This window comes from Prionailurus viverrinus, unplaced genomic scaffold (genome assembly GCF_022837055.1).
Source record: "Prionailurus viverrinus isolate Anna unplaced genomic scaffold, UM_Priviv_1.0 scaffold_38, whole genome shotgun sequence".
In the NCBI taxonomy this organism is placed as follows: domain Eukaryota; kingdom Metazoa; phylum Chordata; class Mammalia; order Carnivora; family Felidae; genus Prionailurus; species Prionailurus viverrinus.
In genome coordinates this window covers 2,507,784-2,527,301 of record NW_025927606.1, presented here as the reverse complement: position 1 = coordinate 2,527,301, position 19,518 = coordinate 2,507,784, and the positions used below count along the sequence as shown (strand labels likewise).

Sequence of the window (19,518 nt, the reverse complement as noted above, 5' to 3'; positions counted from 1 at the left end):
ACTTCAGGGAAGGTAGGGAAAACGGGGCCTCAGAGGGGACGCCCAGCCAGAGCGCCCAGCGGGCAGGGTGGTGGGAGGACTGCCAGACCTGTGGGGCCCGTCCTCTTGCGGGCGGGAAGCACGGAGTCCGCCTCTCGGGAACCGTGGAGGAGGTGGCCGTGGAGGAGGGGAGCGCGTGGGGCAGGACGGGGGCCCCAGCAGGGCCCGGGCAGGCGGGCCGGGCCGGCGAGAAGGCCGGGCCCACGGTGGGGCTCCTACCCAGACCGGAAGCCGAGATCTAACAGAGAGCCGCAAACCACCAGCGCTCACCCAGGAGGACGGCCGCCGTCAGAGACGGAAAACTAGCGTTGGCGAGAACGAGGAGCCCGGCTCCCTGTCGGCAGGAACAGAACGTGGCGTGGCTGCCGTGTCCTCAAGGAAGGGGGCCCAGAACGACGGTGGGTCCCGGCCGTCCTGCTTCGGGCGCATCCCCGCGGGATCGGGGGGCCTCGAGGAGAGCCGCACGGGGTAAACTTCACGCCACGACACTGGACTTTGGACACCACCGCCACAGGCACCGAGGGCCAGAGAGGGGAGCTCGCTCTAGAGAGATCTGCCCTGAACCCCCCCCCCCCGCCGACAGCCAAGTGGAGACACACACAGCCCCCCCCCCCCCCGGCATACTGACCCCTGTCAATCGGGGCCCCTCCCCCGAGCCCCAACCTGGCCTCCAAATTTTCTCGACCCAGGGCCCTGGGCAGCCACACCGGTTGTGGACGGCGGCCAGCGCCCCCCGAGAAGCCACTCCAGACGCAGGGCGGGCAGCCTCAGGCCTTGGCCGTAGGCGCCGCAGTGTTGACACAGGTCACGGCGACAGAGATCCTGTTGTCTCCCGGCCAAGCCGCCTGCTGACCAGGTAACAAACAGGTGCTCAGCCAGAAGGGCAGGAACCTGGGGCCACAGCAGGGAGCAGACACGAAGCTCCAGACCTGCCTGCCGATGGCGGTTTGGGGTTCAGGTCCAGACCCCCAAGCAGGCAGCGTGAGGTAGGATGAGGTTTGGGAAGAACGGCCCCCTCGGCCCTGTCAGAATTCCCCAGGTGGAGACAGAGACAGGATCCCTGTCCAAACACCTTGGGCTCCTCCTGAAGGCAGAGGACACAGAATTCTCCCCCCGGGTGCTCTGTGCATGGGGTTCAAATCCCAGCCCGGCCCATCAGGAGGGTCTGTGACCTCCGGAAGTCATGCTCTCTGTCTGGCCCTTGCTCATCATGTGCTAAGTATTAGCTGAGCACCTGCCCAGTGCCAGGGTCGCGCCAGGCCCCGAGACACAGCCTCACGCATAGGCAGCCTCAGCGGCCGAGGGATGAGCGACGTAGGGCGGGTGGGCAAGACCAAGCGGGCCACACTGCCTTGCGGGGACGGGGCCAGCACAGCCCCTAGGCGCTCAGGGAAGGCGGTGCCTGCACTTAATCTCGCCTCCTAGGAGGCGAGCCCAGCGGAGTGTGGACCCAGGACCCTGGCCAGTGCTAGGCCGTTAAATACTTTCCCTGCCACCCAGAAGGTTCTGACACAGGCAAAAGAGGAAATGAAAAATCAAACAGAAGTGGAGGGTGCCCGGCCCGCAGGGAGACGGAGCCTCAGCGGCAAAGTTCCTCTGCGAGGGCCCGAGCAGGAGCCAGTCTGGTGGCCTCCCTGTGACAGGAGAGCTGCTGACCGAGGTCCCCCACCCCCCCCCCCCCCCGCCACATGTGGGACAAAATCTTCCAGGAGAAGACAGAGCAGGGCCACCACAAGTGACCGAGTCCCATCTAGCCCAGAGCACCACCCCTCGGAGCCCTGAGGCTCACGGCTGACATCGCCCCGGCCGAGGTGACCGCCAGCAACCCATGAGACATGCCCTCCAGGTGCTTGCAACAAAGAGCCGCTTGTCTGCGGGGATGAGGCTTTCCAGACTCGGCGGGAGTCTACCGCGAGTCTTTGCCAGGTGAGCAGCGATCATGCGTGGTCACCCTGGGGCTGCGCGGAGCAGCGGTCAGAACCCACGGGAACAGCATCTGTGTGCAGAGATGGGACCCAGAGCCTGGCTGGCTGGAGAATTGGTGGGTTTCATTCAGGTTCACACCAGCCTGCAGGATCCCGCGGTGAAAACCGTGATGCTGACTAGTGCGATCCCCGAGGGCTTCCCGGTGGCAGGGACGTGCTGAGCATTCCACGAACATCCTCCTGTCCCGTTCTGCTGCCCCAGGAGTGGTGCCTGACATACAGAGGAGGAAACTGAGGCTCTGGCCCTGCGGTCCACCATGCTTGCTCCTCACATGCGGTCAACGGCATAAGAATTGCTTCCTTCCTGTCCCTGCTGCACGGAAAAGCAAAGTCCTGACTTCAGGGGGCTCACAGTCCCAACAAGTTAAAAACTCTCGCGCCTCAAGACACATGCCAACACAGAGGGCTCACAGAAAGGGAGCGGCCGACTCCCTCCTCAGGGTCGCGGTTGAGTTCAGAGAGGTGCATCTGAACTGCGTCTCGAGGGTTGTAGAGGAGCTCATTGGGCTGAAGGAAGGGCATTCCAGGAAGGAACAGAATGTGCGGAGGGAAAGGCTGCCCAGAGGGTGGTGGGGCACCAGTGCAGGACGTCCACCAGGGGGTGGTAGGATCCGAGGCCGAAGTTCAAGGGGGCCTGCGTTTGGGTGAAGAATCTGGACCTTTTCCCGGAGAGCAGACTCCTCCTCTTGCAACTGATGCGCCCATCTGCGGACTGCAGAGATGACCAGATGGGAGGCACTGACGACGTGCAGGTGAGCTCCCCCAGCAGAGGTGGCTGTCATCCCCCCTCTGCACCAGCACAGACCTTCCACGCAGCTGGGCCCATCCCCCACTCAGGTCCCAGACCCCTGAGACAGGCCGCCACCGTGGTTTCCAGCTAATCTCCTGGTCATTCTGGACCTCTGTGGGCATTTGGCGGCCAGGCTGACAACCTGAAAATGCCCGGTGGGGCTGGACCCCGACTGCCTGAGCTCTCTGGTCCCCGAAACCCTCCTCCTCCCAGAGTGCCAGCAGCAGGCGCTCGGCCCCTTGGAGAGGAGCGGGCCCCACAGACCTTGCCGTGGGGCCTGGCCCCGTAGGTCACCGTGTCAAACCTGGGAGCCAGGACACCGTAGCATCAGAACAGGCTGGAAGCCCACGGACTGGCCTGAGATAGACTGAAGTAAAGCAGTGCTCCAGAGCCCCGGGCGCAGGGTCCCACCCGCCAGCACGGCCCCCTCCTCTGCCTGCCCGGGTCACAGCACGCGGACTCCGACGCCGTGCAGGGCTGGCTGGGCCCGGCTCCATCCAAACGACGCAGGGCTCCAGAGGGACCGGTGGTCGCGGCCCGCCTGGAGATGAGCCGGTGCACGGAGGGGCCTCCTCCCTCCGGTGCCCTGGGGGACCGGCCAGCGGCCTCGAGAGCCCCCAGCAGCCTCCCCGAGGGCTGGGCTGGCACCAGGATGGACTTCAGCTTAACCAGGTGCTCCTGAAACGGGGCAGACGGCGGCCACAACCGACCCCCGACCTCACCGAGACACGACGGCCCTTCTGTGGCCGCTGTCCTCGGAGCACGTCCACCTGGGGAGCATTCTCGCGGAAACAAGCGAACAGCATCGGTATCCGGTGAAGCCTCCTGGTCTGCCCATTCCGGCAAATCCACGGGACAGAGGAACAGGGCAAGCCCACCCTGGATGCGCTCAGCAAAACCCCAACTTTGGAAAATTCTCCAGAACTTGGTTTGCCCAAATAAACACGCTGCCAGGAGGGAGCCTGTCGCGGACACGAGACCCGGGAGGCAGATCAACCGGTGACCACAGCTGGAGCGGTGTCTGTGCTTAAATCGGGATTAAAATAACTAATGAAAAAGCGAGGCAATATGAGGGCTTGGCTGGATTTTTAAGGCTATTAGATATTGGTGCTATTTTTTCGGATGGGAGGATATTAAGCTTAGATTTCTAATTATTTTTATCTTCTTAAATGTTTATTGAGAGCGAGCGTGAGCAGGGGAGGGGCAGAGAGAGAATCCCAAGCAGGTTCCACGCTGTGAGCACAGAGCCCAACTTGGGGCTTGATCACATGACCCTGGGAATCATGACCTGAGCCGAAGTCAAGAGCTGGACGCGTGGGTGCCTGGGTAGTTCAGCCGGTTGGGATTCTCTCTGCCCCTCCCCTGCTCGCGCTCTCTCTCTCAAAATAAGTAACCAAAAAGAGAGTCGGATGCCTAACCGACTGAGCCACCCAGGCACTCCCGATTACTTTATCTTTACAGACAAGGTTTTAGGAGGCCTGGAATTTGCTCCAAAAGTAACCCCAGGGGAGGGGGGGGGGGCGGGTCAGGGTTCAAGCGGACAAGAGGAGTCAGGAGCTCCCAGTGGCTCAAGCCAGGTGAGCGGCCCACGGTGTCACAGAATCTTCCCTCCACTTTTGCACATAATTGAAATCTTCCACGATACGAAGGACGCACAAAAGACACGCCCACGTTCACAACAGCGGCCAGAAGGTAGAAGCAAGCGGAGTGCCCGCTGGCAGGTGGACAAAACGGGGTCCACGAGCACAACGGGGGGCCGCTCAGCCATGAAAGGGAAGTGCCCCCCACCCCCCATAACACCGACAGACGTGTAGGACACCGTGCCCGGTGAAACCAGCCGTCACAACGGGACACACCCGTAGGACTCCACTTACACGAGGCCCCTGGAGGAGAAAAGCAGACGGGGGGCCGGGGGCCACGGTTTCACGGACACAGAGCTGCAGTCTGGGCAGAGGAGCCGGGCTGGGACAGTGGTGCGGGTTACACAACACTCTGAATGTACTCACAGCCCCTGAACCGTCCACCTGAAAGTCGTTCTGGTGGAAAAGCGCATGTCACGTGTGTTTTACCGCAAAGTTTTTAAATGAAAAAGTGTTCCTAATTGGCGGTGGCTCCCTTCCAGGTGGGGACAAGGACCTCAGGGCCTTTGATCCTCAACACTGGCTCTCCGGGTTGCCATGGGCATCTGGGGGTGGGTCGTTGCATTCCAGCTCCTGCTCCGGGAACGTGTGGCTTGTGCCACCCCAGCCACAGGGACCGCCGTGCCCTCGGGAAGAAGGGGTCGGGTCCGTGGGCTGCAAGCCAGCCCTGCACGGCCACGCTGGACCCAGTGCCAACAGGGCAGGGAGGGAAATGGCTTCCTTTTAACTTTCCTTGTCACCCTAAGAAAATTCCTATTCAAGGCAGCTTTCAAAGCTGAGAGGAAGGGAGGACTCTGCCCAAGCCAAGGGCAGGTCCCATGTGCCCTGGGACCTGAGGGTGAGGCCTCCCCCACAGCAGAGAAGATGAGGGGCCGAGCACCCTAGCAATGGGGTAAAGGGGTCACAGCATGTGGACCTCCCATCCGAGGCTCTGGGAGCCCCGTCCGTAGGCACGGCCTCTTGCCGGCCACAAGGGGGAGGTGTCCTCCCGCCACGGGAGGCCCGGGGGGCAGAGCTGGGGCTCTAACATCTACACCCATTGGGGGCGCAGGGCTAGGGGCTCAAAGGAGGAGAGTGTGGGAGCCAGAGACACTAAGGGGAGATGGGAACAGAGGTTCTCTCGCCTCCCTGGCATGCTCACGACGTCCGGGGTGCTTGGGTGCCACCGGAGTGCAGGAAGGGGTCCGGGTCCCGAGCAGTTTCAGTCTCCTGCCCCGAGGGAACCACGCTGGGGAGGCCAAGTGATAACACCACTAGTGGATGAGCTCAACAGGGCTGGGGGGAGGGAGGGACCGAGTCCCCCAGGCGACACCAGCAGAGACACTGTCCCCAGGCTCCCCAAGGAACACCGTGGGGGGTTGGACAACAAGAAACACGGGCAGCACTCTCCAGGCCTCCAGCTCAGCTGGGGGTGGGGGGGGGGGAGGCAGGGAACGACTCCAACAAACAAACGTGGCTGACGGGGAGGAGTGAGCAAACGTTAAAGCCCCAGATCGCAGGCGGTTCTCCAGGGAAGATGCACAAATGGCCAAGTACATCGTTCTCTTGCCATTGGGGAAACATGAATCCAAATCCCACGGACCACGAGGCGGGCTGGGGGGGCATTCAGACAGACAATAACAGGAGAGTGTGAGCAGGGGAGGGGCAGAGAGAGATTCAGAGGATCCCAAGCAGGCTCCCTGCTCAGCCCAGAGCCCAACCTGGGGCCTGATCACACGACCCGGGGTCATGACCTGAGCCAAAATCAAGAGTCCGACGCTTGGGTACCTGGGTGGTTCAGCTGATTGGGGTCCTCTCTTCCTCCCTCTCTTCCCGGCAGGGATGGGAAGAAACCGAAACCCACTTGCACTGCCGGTCAGGACGTGGAATGGGGCCGTGGCTGTGTGGCCAGTCCCCAGAAAGTTAAACGTAGGACTGCCACATGGCCCAGCAATTCTGCTCCTAGGTGTGCCCGTCCCCACAAACACCTGGCCGTGAGCGTTCACAGCAGCAGGATCCGTCACAAAGGTGGAAACCAGGCGTAGACGAGTGGCTAAGCACACGCGGCGATCCACACACCGGAATGTCCCTCGGCCACAGAGGGTAACGAAGCTCTGACACCCACCACAACGTGAACGAGCCTTGAGGACGCGATGCCAACGCATCTCGACAGGAAGACACGGACCGAGGCACTCCCGACTTTCATCACACACACGAGGAAACGGATCCCGGCACTGCTCCCTTCCGAAGTCTGGGCTGGGCTCGTTAGCACAGCACCCCCATCAGGGACGAGTTCTCCCCCGCTCCGTGTCCCGTGGGGTGTCCATCCTCGACCACCCCCCCCCACACACACACGCTGGAGGTGCACCTGTGACCCAGCATGGTCACTCACAGCCTTTCCAGATCATTCTGACACGGGTGCTCTTTCCCTCTGGATTGAGAGCTGCAGGGTCAGGGGAACAGGGAGCTGCAGGGTCAGGGGAACAGGGACCTGCCGGTCTTTCCCACCTCCTGCAGGGGACCTGCTAGACAAGGGGATGGACACAGAGAGGGACAGACAAGAGCCCTGACATCATCTGAGCCCCTGGATCCAGCCGTGCCTGACAGCAAGCCACGAACAAGAGCCGCACAGCCCCTTTTCCTCTTGAACCAGTTTGAGTTGGGATTCTGTCGTTTGCAGCGGAGTCCTGGTTCCGACACCAAGTCCCGCCTTACAGACATACGTCTGCAGGAACCACCGTGGCCAGAATCACTCTTCAAAGTCTCCCAAAGCAAACGTTTCGGAGCTCTGGTCACGCAGACCCTTCCGCAGCAGAGGCTAAGGTCGGCGACGTGCTCATGCAGCGAGGGGTTCCCATTTCCCATCCTGTTCCTTCCATCCACCACCGCCCCTCCCCCCGAGCTGGTGGGGGCTTGCACGTTCAAGTGGTGGGCCCTCCCTGGATACCAGCCGTGCTGGGTGCCCCAGTGCCTGGCAGAGCCCATTGGTGGGACCTGGGAGGGCAGGGGAGGCCCAGGTCACAGCCCGGGGGGAGTTGGCGGTGGGGGCGCTGTGCACAAAGGCGGAAGTTCAAGTGGAGGGAGCGGCTGGGGGGGGTCCGGGAAGGGTTTGGAGCACAGTGGCATCTGTGAGCCACGGCAGGTTCTGTCTGTAACTGAGATCAACCCCCTTCTGTCTCGCCAAGCCTTTGGTGAACTCCCATCACACCACACGCCTCGGGTAGGTGGTTTTTCATGGAAAACTCCAGGAAAGCTGAAGCAGGGCCCACGAGAACACAGACCCAGAAAAGAAAGGAAGTTTGTGAGGGGGGTAAGGGGGCAGTTCTGACCCCAGCTCTCTGGAGGCAGGTGGATTCCACGGACAGCAGCTGTGATTTACCGACACCTCCGAGCAAAAGGAACAGCGTCCATGAGCCGGGGAAGAGCCTAGCTGTGGTGTAGCCACACAGAGTACAGTGGGCTGGATGGGGACCCCCAGATTCACATCCCCCTAGAGTTTCAGCATGACCTCACTCGGGACAGGGTCTTTGCAGACCTGATTAGGGGGAAGTCAGATTGAGTTAGGGTGCCCCTAAACCTGATGACTTGTCCTTGTAAGAGGGAACACTGACACAGGGAGAGGGCAAATGAGGACACAAGCAGAGGATGGAGGGATGCGGCCACAGCCAAGAAACACCTGGAGCCCCCAGCAGCTGGAAGAGGCAGGAAGGATCCTCCCTGGAGCCTCTGGAGGGGGGCATGTCCCCACCCCACACCTTGATTTCAGACTTCTGCCCCCAGAGCTGGGAGAGAATAGACAGACTCCTGTTGGTTCAAGCCTCCCAGTGAGGGGCACGTGGTCATGGTAGCCCCAGGGCACTCACAACAAGGAAGGGTCGGGAATGTTCCCGAAAAAGAACCAACAGTCCAACGTGGCTGGAGCTCAGCAGAAACACTCCTTTCTTCCTTCAAGAACCACTCTTGGAGCATCTGGGTGGCTCAGTTGGTTAAGCATCCGACTTTGGCTCTGATCATGATCTCGCAGTTCATGAGGTCAAGGCCTGTGTCGGGCTCTGTGCTTAGTGCTCAGAGCCTGGAGCCTGCTTCGGATTCTGTGTCCCCCTCTCTGTCCCTCCCCTGCTCATGCTCTCTCAAAAAGTAAAGATTAAAAAAAAAAAAAAAAGAATCGCTCACGGATGCCGTATCAGTCAGCTACAGTGCTGCATAACAATCCTTTCCTAAAAGGAGGAGACTTGATCGTTCTCACCCGTGCATCTGGGTCTTCCTGGCATTGTTCATCCCCAGGTCACACAGTCATGTGCTGGCAGGGGCACAAGAGGGGTGAGGTGGGGGCGCTAGATACCCCTCCCACCCCATGCTGCTGAGCAAAGCACGTGGCAGAGCCTCCAACAGGAGGGACCCCAGAGTCACACGGCAAAGGGCATGGTCAGTTGCAGGCGGGGGGGGCGGGGCTTGGAATCAGGAACAAATGTGCAGTTTGCCCCAAGTGCCTACTGGGTTCCAGGCTGGACTGAAATAAGCTTCAACAAAACAAAACTCTTCAGGTCTGACTAGTGTAGACACGGCTGTCCAAGCGCTGGGTGTGTGCTCCACTCAGGTGGGGAAACCGAGGCTCGGGGCCTGCCGAGGTTCAAGGGCAGGGGAGTTCTCTGTCCCTCTCCCTGCCTCCTCTGGCATGTCGGGGGAAGGAGAGCAGGTGTCCCTGGTTTTTCCTTGGGACCCGGCAGGCACCTGCTCGTTACAACCCGTTTTACAGAGCTGAAACACAGGCCCCGGGAGCCTGGCCTGAGGCTGCAGACAGCAGGGCCACGCGCCCTTCCTCCCGAAGAACCGGGCTCCCGCTGCAATAGGACGGCCGGGGGGCAAGTTTAGGGGGAATACCCGGACTCACCAAGTCTGGGGACAGATCACCAAGACCGACCTGACGTCCCTTTCCCAGGGCCTCGTAAAAGGCACCGGGCTCTCTCGAGAGGAGGTGAACTTGGGGGAAGGCAGGGTAAACGGCCCCCAGGACACCCGGCCAGCATGGGGCTGGCTTCCTGTCTCCCGCATCACCCAAGCTGCCAGTGGCAGAGTCCCAGGCTCCGTGGGTTCGGTCAAGTGGCTCAAGTGGAGCAAAGCGGGCAACGAGCCCAATCACGTCCGACAGCCCCTGTCCCGACCCCACGTGCGAGGGTGGGGCACCACAGGGCGAGGTGCAGGGTGGAGGTGCGGGCAGGGGCCGGCTCCCCAGGTCCCCAGTACCTGCCAGGCACACAGACAGAAGGCACTGGACACAGGCCCGAGCTCGAGCCCCCGCACCTCTGGGATGGAACCCAAGGTTTGCAGGTGCACGCGGCCGGCCCTGACCCGGCCCCTTCCCGGGATCCGGCAACCCCACTCCCCAGTCTCTCTGGTTTCCACATCGGGAGGCCAGGGCCAGAACAGATGGCTCTCGCCCACCCGAAGGCCTCTCCTAGCAGGTGGCCGGCCCTCCCCCGGCAGCAGGAAGCTCGTGTACCCTGCAGAGAGAGCCCAGCTCCGCAGGGACCGGGAGAGCTGGCCGCCCGGTGGGGTGGGAAGGGGACAGGCGTGACCATTCTGGAGATGGACCGCAGGTGACGCACCCCGCCCTCAGGCAGAGGTCTCCACACACACGGTGGCTTTAACGCGCACTCACGGTCTGACTGTGGAGGGCAGAAACCAGAGTCTCAGTGGGGGCAAGTCACAGCGTGGGCAGGGCTGGTTCCTTCCAGAGGCTGGGGGGACATGGGGGGGTAGCTCTGTGACCCCGTGCACTCCTCCTGTGGGGACCTCATCTTGCATGACCCCCTCCTCTCAAAATCCTTCACCACACCTGCCACGGAAGGTCGCGAACCCACCGGGCCCAGGGGACCGGGAGGACGGGGTCTCTGGGGCACGGTCAGCCTGCGGCAGAGGGAAACTGCTGGATGACGGCGCTCAGCCAGGACTGCCCTGAGGGCCCCCCCCAGAGTAAATCGGGGCAGCCTTCCCGCCAGGCCAGCTGGCAGCACCACCACCAACGTGAAACGCACGCGGCTCCCAGCCGGCAGCAGCTGCTCTGGGAGGCTACACTGCAGGAATGTGCAAGCCGGCAGCCCAGCGGGCGGGCGGGAGGGCGACCACGGCTCCTGCAGCCACGTCCGCAAGACTGAGCGATCAGACGCACCCCCAACACTCATTCAGAGTCCGGGGTGGACCGGCACGGTGCATCCGTGTTCCCCAATATCGTGTAGCCGTTAGCGAAACACACAGGTCTGGACACCCTGAAACGGAAAGACGTCCTTGACAGAAGGAGTAGAAAAGACAAACCAGAGAACGCCGCGGACAGCGCGTTCCCATGCCTGTAACGGGAAACCACGAGGGGGTGATATCCGCATCCGCATACAGGCGGAGAGAAGCCTGACAAAAATGTGCACGGTCCCCTCGTCCACGGTTTCAGTGAGCCCGTCGACCGAGGTCTGGAAGCAGAGGATCCCCTTCTGACGTGTGGTCAGGGGTCCGTGGTGGCCTAAGGCTTTGTCACATACCCCTGTCGTTCGGAGCACTTGGCCTCCTCTGGGGGCATTTCAGCATCCGCGTCATAAGAAGGGGACAAGAGGTTCTGAGAGAGACCACGTTCACGTAACTTTTACGGTGTTGCTGCGGATGTTCTGTTTTATCGTTCGTCTCTGCCTTAGCCTGACTCGTAAACTAAACTTCCTCGTAGGTGTGACGTCCAGGAAGACACGCGGCGTGGACAGGGTTGGGTTGGGTTGGCTCCTATCCACGGTCTCAGGCATCCACTGCGGGTCTTGGGAACGGACCCCCTGTGGCTGGTTGGTTGGGGGTGGGGGGTCGCTCTAGTTCCCTCTAAGGAGATGAACCAGTCTGGGCATGACAGTTACGTTATACCAACCCGTTTTATGGTTTTAATATTTTTTTTGTGGAGGTATCACCTTCATAAAAAATAACGTTAAAAAAAGAACCCCCCCCCCGCCGGCCCCCAACTTCAGATCCTGGAAAGTTTTGTCTCCTTCAAGAAGGAAACATGCCTCAGGTAATCTCCTGGCGGAGGACTCTGCCTCCCTGCCCGCATGCTGTACCGACCCCTCAGGAACGGCCTAGAGCAGGTCCAGATCTCACAGAGGCTGGGAAGCCAGGGCGCACGGCGGAGGGCGCCGAGGCCCCGGTGCAGACACACCAGCTCGCTGGGCATACAGCGGGCGCTCAAGCAGGAGCTGGGGAGTTGGGGGCCCCTCCCAGAACAGGCCTCCCTGAGGTTTTGTACACCAAGTCCTCCCTGTCCTAGCAACCACGGTCTATTTAGAGAGCATTTTGCAGAAGCCGGCCAGCCCCCCCATATCCACAAGTGGGGGGTCCCAGAATGCGGCCCAGGCCCGAAGGGGCAATACCCTGGCAGTGCGTCTAGTCCTGACCGTGACGCTGCCCGGCTCGGAGACCTGGGCACCCCACCCTCAGCATCTGGGCGGCTCTCGGCTATGCCGTCCACGTGGCTCACCTCCCCAGCTCCCGTCCAGAGCAGCCGGTCTACCCGACGGAAGGATCTGGACAGTGGTGAGCAGGGAGCCCCGTCTACCTGAGTGTGGGAGGGGAACAGCCATTTACATGTCAAGAATGGCCTCGGCCACCTAAGTGCCCGGTCAGGGTCCCTCCCGTCTCCCCCCACCCACGATTCTCACTCAGCCAAGCGTCACACCACTCAGACCCCCGCTGACGGCCAGCACGTGCACCGGTCCACCCCAATGACCCAGCCAGCTCAGTGCCCAGGAACAGGCGTCCTCAGCCACCCAGCCACCTCACCCCCAGGGCGTCCCAGCACGGCCCCGTGTCCTGCCCACACGCCCAGGCCCAGCTGGGGCTGCTCCCGCGGGAGCGAGAGTCCCCCTCAAACGGCACAGCTGCCCCACACCCCCCGGGAAGCTGCCGCCTCCCAGCGCCAGAGGAAGCTGTCCCCGACGATGAGAGCAGGTGGGCCCCAAGCAGCCACACATTCATCCAAAGCACGGCTGTCACACAGATGCCATGTGACCGAGCCACACACACGGTTCCAGGCACCAGGGATCCAGGGATCCAGGGACAAGACCACACCTGGCCCCGATGTTATGTTCCAACAGAACAAGATAAAACTTCAAAGACTTGGTGCCCCCTTTGACAGCTCTCCTCCACTGCCAGAGGCAGCGGCCAGGGACACCGGCTCACGCCCAACACCCAGGTGGGGGCTCTCCCTCCCCAGGTGAGGGGTGCCCCCTCCCCGCCCTCGCCTAGTGGTCACAGCTGGGGGCTCACAGCGCTCGCCCTGCCGCCTTCTCCAGCACCCTCCACCAGCCCCGGCCGCTGGGAGGTGTCCTGGGGCCACCACAGGGCAGGAGGCGGACCGGCCCACCCCCAGCTCGATTTCTACCGCTCTTTCCTCCTGGGGTGGGGGGGGGGGCGGGATTGCTGCACGACACGGGGCAGCTGATGGACACTCACGTGTGGCGGCCTTCGGGCCAGGCGTCCTGCACACCGTCTTCCTGACTAGCGGGGACGGGTTTGCGTTTTCACCACAGGCTGGTCCCTGGGAGGACCAGCCCCTCTGGTGAGATCACAGCTGGCAGGTCCCGTGCCCCGGGCCAGGGCGCTGCCAGGAGCACCGGGATGGACTGGCTATGCCTGCTGCGGTCACCGGGAGGGTGGAAGGAGGGAGGCAGGCACGGAAGAGACAGACCTGCCATCCCGTTCAGGACGCTCCAGGGGAGCGCCCGAGCATATGAGGACGGGAGGCCTCTGTACTGTGGGCGGTCAGAACACACACGCTGGAAACAGTTCCCAGGGGGCGCTGAGGGGTGTCCCATTGGCGACAGGGTGGCATCCATCCATCACGGACCCTGTCACCGGCACGCACAACCGGGCAGACATAACTGGACAGGAAGTCCTAGGCGAAGGACAGCAGCGCCTTCCGCTCAGACCTCGGCAGCCCAGACAGACCCACCTGGGACCCTCCAATGCCTCTGCCCTGCGGGCCTGCTGTCAGAAGCGCTGGAGGCTCCCAGCATCCCCCGGGGGCTCATGAAGAATGAATGCAGGTTCTCAGGCCCCACCCGGACCCCCCGAATCAGCAGCTCTGGGGTGGGGCCCGGCCGTGCGAGTTTTATACACCACCAGGTGCTGGCGATACCGGGCGTGGCCTGGAAAGCTTTGAAGAGCGGAGCCAAGGCGGCACCTGACAAGGTCCCCGCATCTCTGGGTGGCTGGCCTCAGGGTGACTGGGGATCCCGGGCGATCCCCTGTACAGAGATGGGGGCTGAGATCCAGCTGCAGACACGCCCCCACCCCCACAGCCCCCTTGGCTGTATGACCCAGAGACCGGGACCACGGGTCAGAATGCCACCCCCACCACATTTCCCAGGAAAGCCTGTGTGCCTGTCCCCTCCCTCCACAGCTGCCCCCCCCCCCCCAGAGCTGACCCCCGCGCCCCCCGGGGAGGGTCCTGGGCACCCCGATGAGGACCCGGCCAGGGCCCAAGGAGGGAGCGGTGGCCCCCCTCTGTTCCTGCTGTCTCGGCCTGGCTGTCTCTTGGCTGTGACAATGACCAGGGTCCTCCTGGGTTTAGCCACGCTGCAGCCGCCGAGGCCACTTTCACGCTCCAGTGCAGGGCGGGCCTTGGGGCCTCTGGGACGCTGACCCAGCTTTCGTGTGGGCTGCGCTGTCCAAGCAGAGTTAGAAAAAAAGAGGGAACTGGCCTGTCAGCCCATTGAGACAATGCAGGAAGCAGGGCTTCCTCCTGCGCCTCGAAGGGAGGCTTCTTATCCCGGACCCTATTGCAGGGATAGAGGACGTGGTCACCCCTGCCTCCAGTGGGTGGCCCTGGACACCAAGAGGCCCACACAGCTCAGTCACAGTGCAAACGTGCAGACACACCCACTCCCCCCCACCCCCGCCCCAAGAGGTCTTGGGGTCAGAGGGGAAGGGGAGGGGCTGGCATGGTCCGGGGGAGGGTGACAGTGCCGTGCACCAGCCCCACGCAGGCTGAGGGCACTGTGTATCACTGCATCCCGTCCCTCAACGGGGAACCCAGCCCAGAGAGGGGAAGCATCTTCTCCAGGCTGCTCAGCAGTGATGGGCCTGAGCCAGACCAGGGTCCATACACTCCCTGAGCTAGCACCCGGGTTCTCAGACCTTCGCTGCAGGCAGGGTCCATTAGTCCCACTTCACAGACGAGGAAACCGAGGCTCAGAGGTTGAAACCAGCCCCAAGCGGAGCTCCTCAGGCGTGTGGACTCTGAGCTCTGCCCACAACACGGGCTCGACTCCTTCATGGGACCCAGAGCCCCATTTCTGTGGGATTTGTCAGAAAACCACCCCGTGTCCCATGTCCTCAGTCCCGAGGAAGTTCTCCTGGTCGCTAGACTTTAAAGTCATTTCTGCAGACTCTCCCGCGTCCTCACGCTACCTCACGGACCCTGGGCCGAGAACTAAGCCACAGGCCAGAGACGAGCTGCCGTGAGGGGACCCCGGGTCCTCGACGACGCTGTCCCCCAGCCCTGTAACTACCTCTCATCCGCGGAGGTCAACGAAATAAACCAAATACAAAAGGCGAAGGAATGAACGACAGACAGGAAGGCAGGAAATACAGCCAGATGCCAGCCAGAGTCTGGATGGCGCAGCAGACCGGGGCTCGTGACGCCTGCTTCCTCTTACGATCTGTGTTCCAATTTTTCTATATGAGCGACTGTCACATTATACTGGAAGAAATAACTATGAAACCTAATTTCATCTTAACCCCCCAGGGGAGTGGTCATAAATGCTGCTTCTGTTTCTTTCCAGGCCTGAACGTACCTGGGGGGAGGCGAGAGGGGGCGAACAGCCATCTTGGACCTCGGTGCTCAGGCAGGGACTCTGCTTTTCTCTTGGCTTCTTAGAAAGGATTTCGTTTCCCTCTAAAACCTGGGATGTTGGGAGCAGTACATATTCTGGCAATAAACGGCACCTACCAGTTTTGTTCGCACTGTTCAAAGCTCATTGAAAACCAGAACCACACACACTAAAACCTTAATTAGCAAAGTTGGGAAGTTTTCCTGCCCCCGGCCAGGAACACAGAATCATCCAGAAAGACGCTGGGGTCTGTCCTCCCAGAAGCCTGCTGCCCAGGCAGCCGGGGGCTCCATCCCTGAGCGCCTCGGGGTAAGACCCCCAGGTCCCACCCTGACCCAGGAAAGCACACACAGGACAGGAAGCTCTCAGGTACCTCAAATCAGGAATGGTTTCTTTAGAACCCAGGCACATGGCCTCCGGGGGGGTCTTGGCTTTCAACAGGGCCACTTCCTCCCAGCTGCAAGTGGTCCCTGCCGTCCACGGCCTCGCCGCTCACGTACCTACATCTGCAGCTCCCAGGGAGCCAGGCCCTTGGCCCCTTCTCCAGCTCTGAAGCCCCCACCCTGCACCAACACCAAAGCCACCTTGAATTCCAACATGGCACCTGCCAACAGCCAACTCGAAACCGATGTTAAGTGCCCGCCAGCCCTGCGGAACCCCGAACTCAGTAAGGGCCGCGTCTCACAACAGCCTTTGCCCACAGCACCAAGTCTTACGTGGACCCCTTTCCAGGCGCCCCCAGCCAGTCCCTGCAGTTAGCACTGTGTCCTGGGGCCTATGGACAGCCAAGACAGCTTCCTCCCTCCCCCATGTCCTTGCAGGGCTAGACCCGCAGCCTGGGGACCTCACACTTTTGTCTCCCCAGAACAGCCCACCTCCTTTATTCCTCAATGCCTCTCCTTGAACACCAGCACTCAAAACAGATAAAGGAGACGCTGTCCTGTCGGATGGAAGGCCGCAGGGCCCAGAACCTCCTCAGATCATCCACTGCCTTGCGGCCCCCCCCCACCTCCCCGAGAACCTCCGAGGAGCCCCGAGTTCTTGTGCCCTCCCCGAGAACCGCCGAGGAGCCCCGAGTTCCTGCGCCGAGAACCTCCGAGGAACCCCGAGTACCTCCGAGGAACCCCGAGTTCTTGTGCCCTCCCCGAGAACCGCCGAGGAACCCCGAGTTCCCGCGCACCCCCTCCCCGAGAACCTCCGAGGAGCCCCGAGTTCCTGCGCTGAGAACCTCCGAGGAACCCCGATTTCTTGTGCCCTCCCCGAGAACCTCCGAGGAGCCCCGAGTTCTCGCGCACAGCCTCCCCACCCGAGAACCGCCGAGGAACCCCGAGTTCCAGCGCACCGGCTCCCCGACAATCTCCGAGGAGCCCCGAGTTCCTGCGCCGAGAACCTCCGAGGAACCCCGAGTACCTCCGAGGAACCCCGAGTTCTTGTGCCCTCCCCGAGAACCGCCGAGGAACCCCGAGTTCCCGCGCACAGCCTCCCCGAGAACCTCCGAGGAGCCCCGAGTTCCAGCGGGCACAGTCCAGAAACACCAGCGCCGCGCCCCGAGCCGCCCAGGCCCCGCCGCCCTGCACGCCCGCGCGCCTCCTACCTGGAGGCCGCGATCTCCGCCTTCTGCTTGGCGATGGTGGCGGCCCGCTCGGCGGCCTCCACGGCCCGGTCCACCTTCTCGCGGATCTTGCTGGCGCGCAGCGGGATGAGGTTCTTGCGCTTGCCGCTCACGAGGACGTTCTGCTTGTACTTGCCCTCCTCCTTGGTGCCGTCGGGGAACGTCATGCAGCCGTAGCCGTGCCGCCGGTTGCCGGCCCACTCGCCCTCGTACTTGAGCCCGTCCGAGCGCTGGCTCACCCCGAAGCCCGAGCGCTTGTCGCTCTTCCACTCGCCCACGTAGGTCTCGGTGGTGGTGGCGTCGATGTCGTCCTCGATGACCGCCAGCTCGGCCTCGCCCTCGCCCAGGCTGATGGTGGAGTGGATGTCGCTGGCGGTGGAGCTGACGGTGCTCATGCCGGCCTCGCTGCGGAACGAGCTCTGCTTGCTGCGCTGGCTGGCCAGGCTGCTCTTGGACTCGGACTTGCGCAGCTTCAGGCCGCTCAGCAGCGAGCGCCGGAACAGCCCCTTCTTCTTGCTCTTGAGGCTGTCGGAGTCGCTGTGCGCCACGAGCACGAAGCCCCCTCGGGACACGGCCGGGCTGCCGGCCGCCGCCGGGGACGCGTCGGGGTGCAGCGCGGCGCCGTTGGTGTGCTCGCTGCGCAGGGAGTTGATGGACGTCCTCAGGGGCGAGCGGATGACGGCCGCCATGCCGTAGGGGACGCTCTGCCGCACACCGTAGCCCTGGCGCATGCCGCCGGCCCACTGGCCCTGGTAGGTCCCTGCGGAGACAGCGGAGAGAGGGGTGAGCCCCCCGCAGGGCCACGGGGGTGGGGGGGTGGGGACACCGTGGGTTGCCTGGGACATCTTGGCACGGTTCGCACTGAGGCACACGGACCGCCGATGGCAGAGAACCCTTGAGCCCTGCTTCCTACAGCTGCACCTCGAGCTCTTACAAGTTGGGGAGGGACAAGGGGGGTGGCCGAGTCTCATACAGAGTCAGCTGTGAACTACAGAGCTCTCCCTGCACAGGGACAAAGGCCCAACCCTGAGAAGACAGGGAGAGGACGCAGCCAAGGAGAGGGAAGCACGTTAGCGAGTGACCCCAACAGTCGTGGGGTCCGGGAGTCCAGCTACAGGGACACAGGTCCAGGCCACAAACCCAGTATGAGCAGGTGGGGGCGGGGGGCGGGGTAGGAAGGGTTTGGAAGAGAATTGGGAACATTAAGGTATTGCGATCCGCAGACCAGACGTCCCCAAAAGAATCAAAAGCAGAAGCTCCAAAGAAGCATTTGCACACCCACGTTCACAGCAGTGTAATTCAGATGGCCAGCAGGTGGGAACAACCTGAGGGTCCATCCGTGGATGGACAGATAACGTAGGGTCTATCCATACAGTGGAATATTACCCAGCCGTTAAACTCTGACACCCGCTACAGCAGGGATGAACCGTGACGACTCTACGCTCCGTGAAACGAGCCAGTCACAGAAGGACAAATACTGCAATCACATTTACACGACGCCCTTCCAGTAGTCAAGTTCACAGAAGAACGGCAGGTGCCAGGGGTGGGGGTGGGGGTGGGGGCGGAGGGAAGAACAGGAAGTTGTTGAATGGGGTCAGTTTCTATTCGGGGTGACAGAGAAGTTTTGAAAGTAGACAGAGGTGACGGTGGCACAACATCGTCAATGTAACGTGACTGACCGCGCTTGGAGAGGGATCAAAATTGCAGATTTTATTATACATGTAATATCCTAACAGAACAGGATAAAAAGGAAAAATAAAGCAGTAAAACCAGGCTCGTGTTGCTCTACTTGTCGTGTGATGGGAACCTCTCTGACCCTCAGTCTCCTCATCGATAGAGGGGGGGATGAAAACCCTAGGGTTCCTAGAGTCACTGCCAGGCCTCAGCTAGGCACCATTGAGGGGCTCCCCACCCCAGAAGGGCTTCTCAGTGAAAATGGGGGGGGGGGGGCTGTTCCCCTTCCTCTCCCAACTCACTGTTACAGAAGCAACATACAGGTTTTATATGCCCCATAGTGTTTTCATAAAAATACTGGAAGAGCCAACATTTCAAAATCAAGGGGTTGCCACGTGAAAACTCAGTTCTGGTTTCTCCTAAAAAAAATGACAGGATCTGGCAACCCTGGATCTTGGTCCTCTAGACAGGGCATCCCTAAAGGACGTCAGCCATCGATATGCCACTACCCACCACGGTCACCCACAGCCCCGAAGTCAGAACAGGTCCTGACCCTCCAAGGGCTCGTCTGAGACCTTATCTGCGCAGCCTGCCCTTACTTAATCCCCACCCCGCCGTCCAGATCCCACCCACTCCAGCCCAGCTGGAGCCCCCTCCCAACACCTAGGCTACCCCAGCCCACGGAGCCCACCGCACAGGACGTCCGGCATTCCACAGGCAGACTCTGGAGAGTGCCTGGGTCCTTCCACGTTTGCAGGACACATCCGCCTGCTGAACCAGGTTGCCAGCTCCCCAGAGAGTAAGGGCCTTGTATTCTAGACCTGTTACTCTCATGACTCATGCCCGGGGGGGGGAGCGATGTAGCCGGGACAAAGGACCAGGGAGCCTTTTGCTCCAGCAGACAGCAGCCTGTCCATTTAAAAAGTGCCCCACAACACAGGTG

At 61.8% G+C, this 19,518-nt stretch overlaps 1 protein-coding gene across 8 annotated transcripts in view; it reads right to left on the bottom strand.

Moving 5' to 3' along the window:
- JPH3 (junctophilin 3) overlaps positions 1-19,518 on the bottom strand; it is a 157,076-nt gene that overhangs the window by 25,131 nt on the left and 112,427 nt on the right. For all 8 annotated transcript variants that reach the window (XR_007149507.1, XR_007149502.1, XR_007149503.1 and 5 more), the window contains one exon: positions 16,884-17,661. Coding sequence is in view for 1 of the 8 variants with exons in the window: in XM_047846208.1 (XP_047702164.1) it covers positions 16,884-17,661 (778 nt within the window). In the remaining 7 variants the exon portion in view is untranslated. The remainder of the gene's footprint in view (positions 1-16,883; positions 17,662-19,518) is intronic.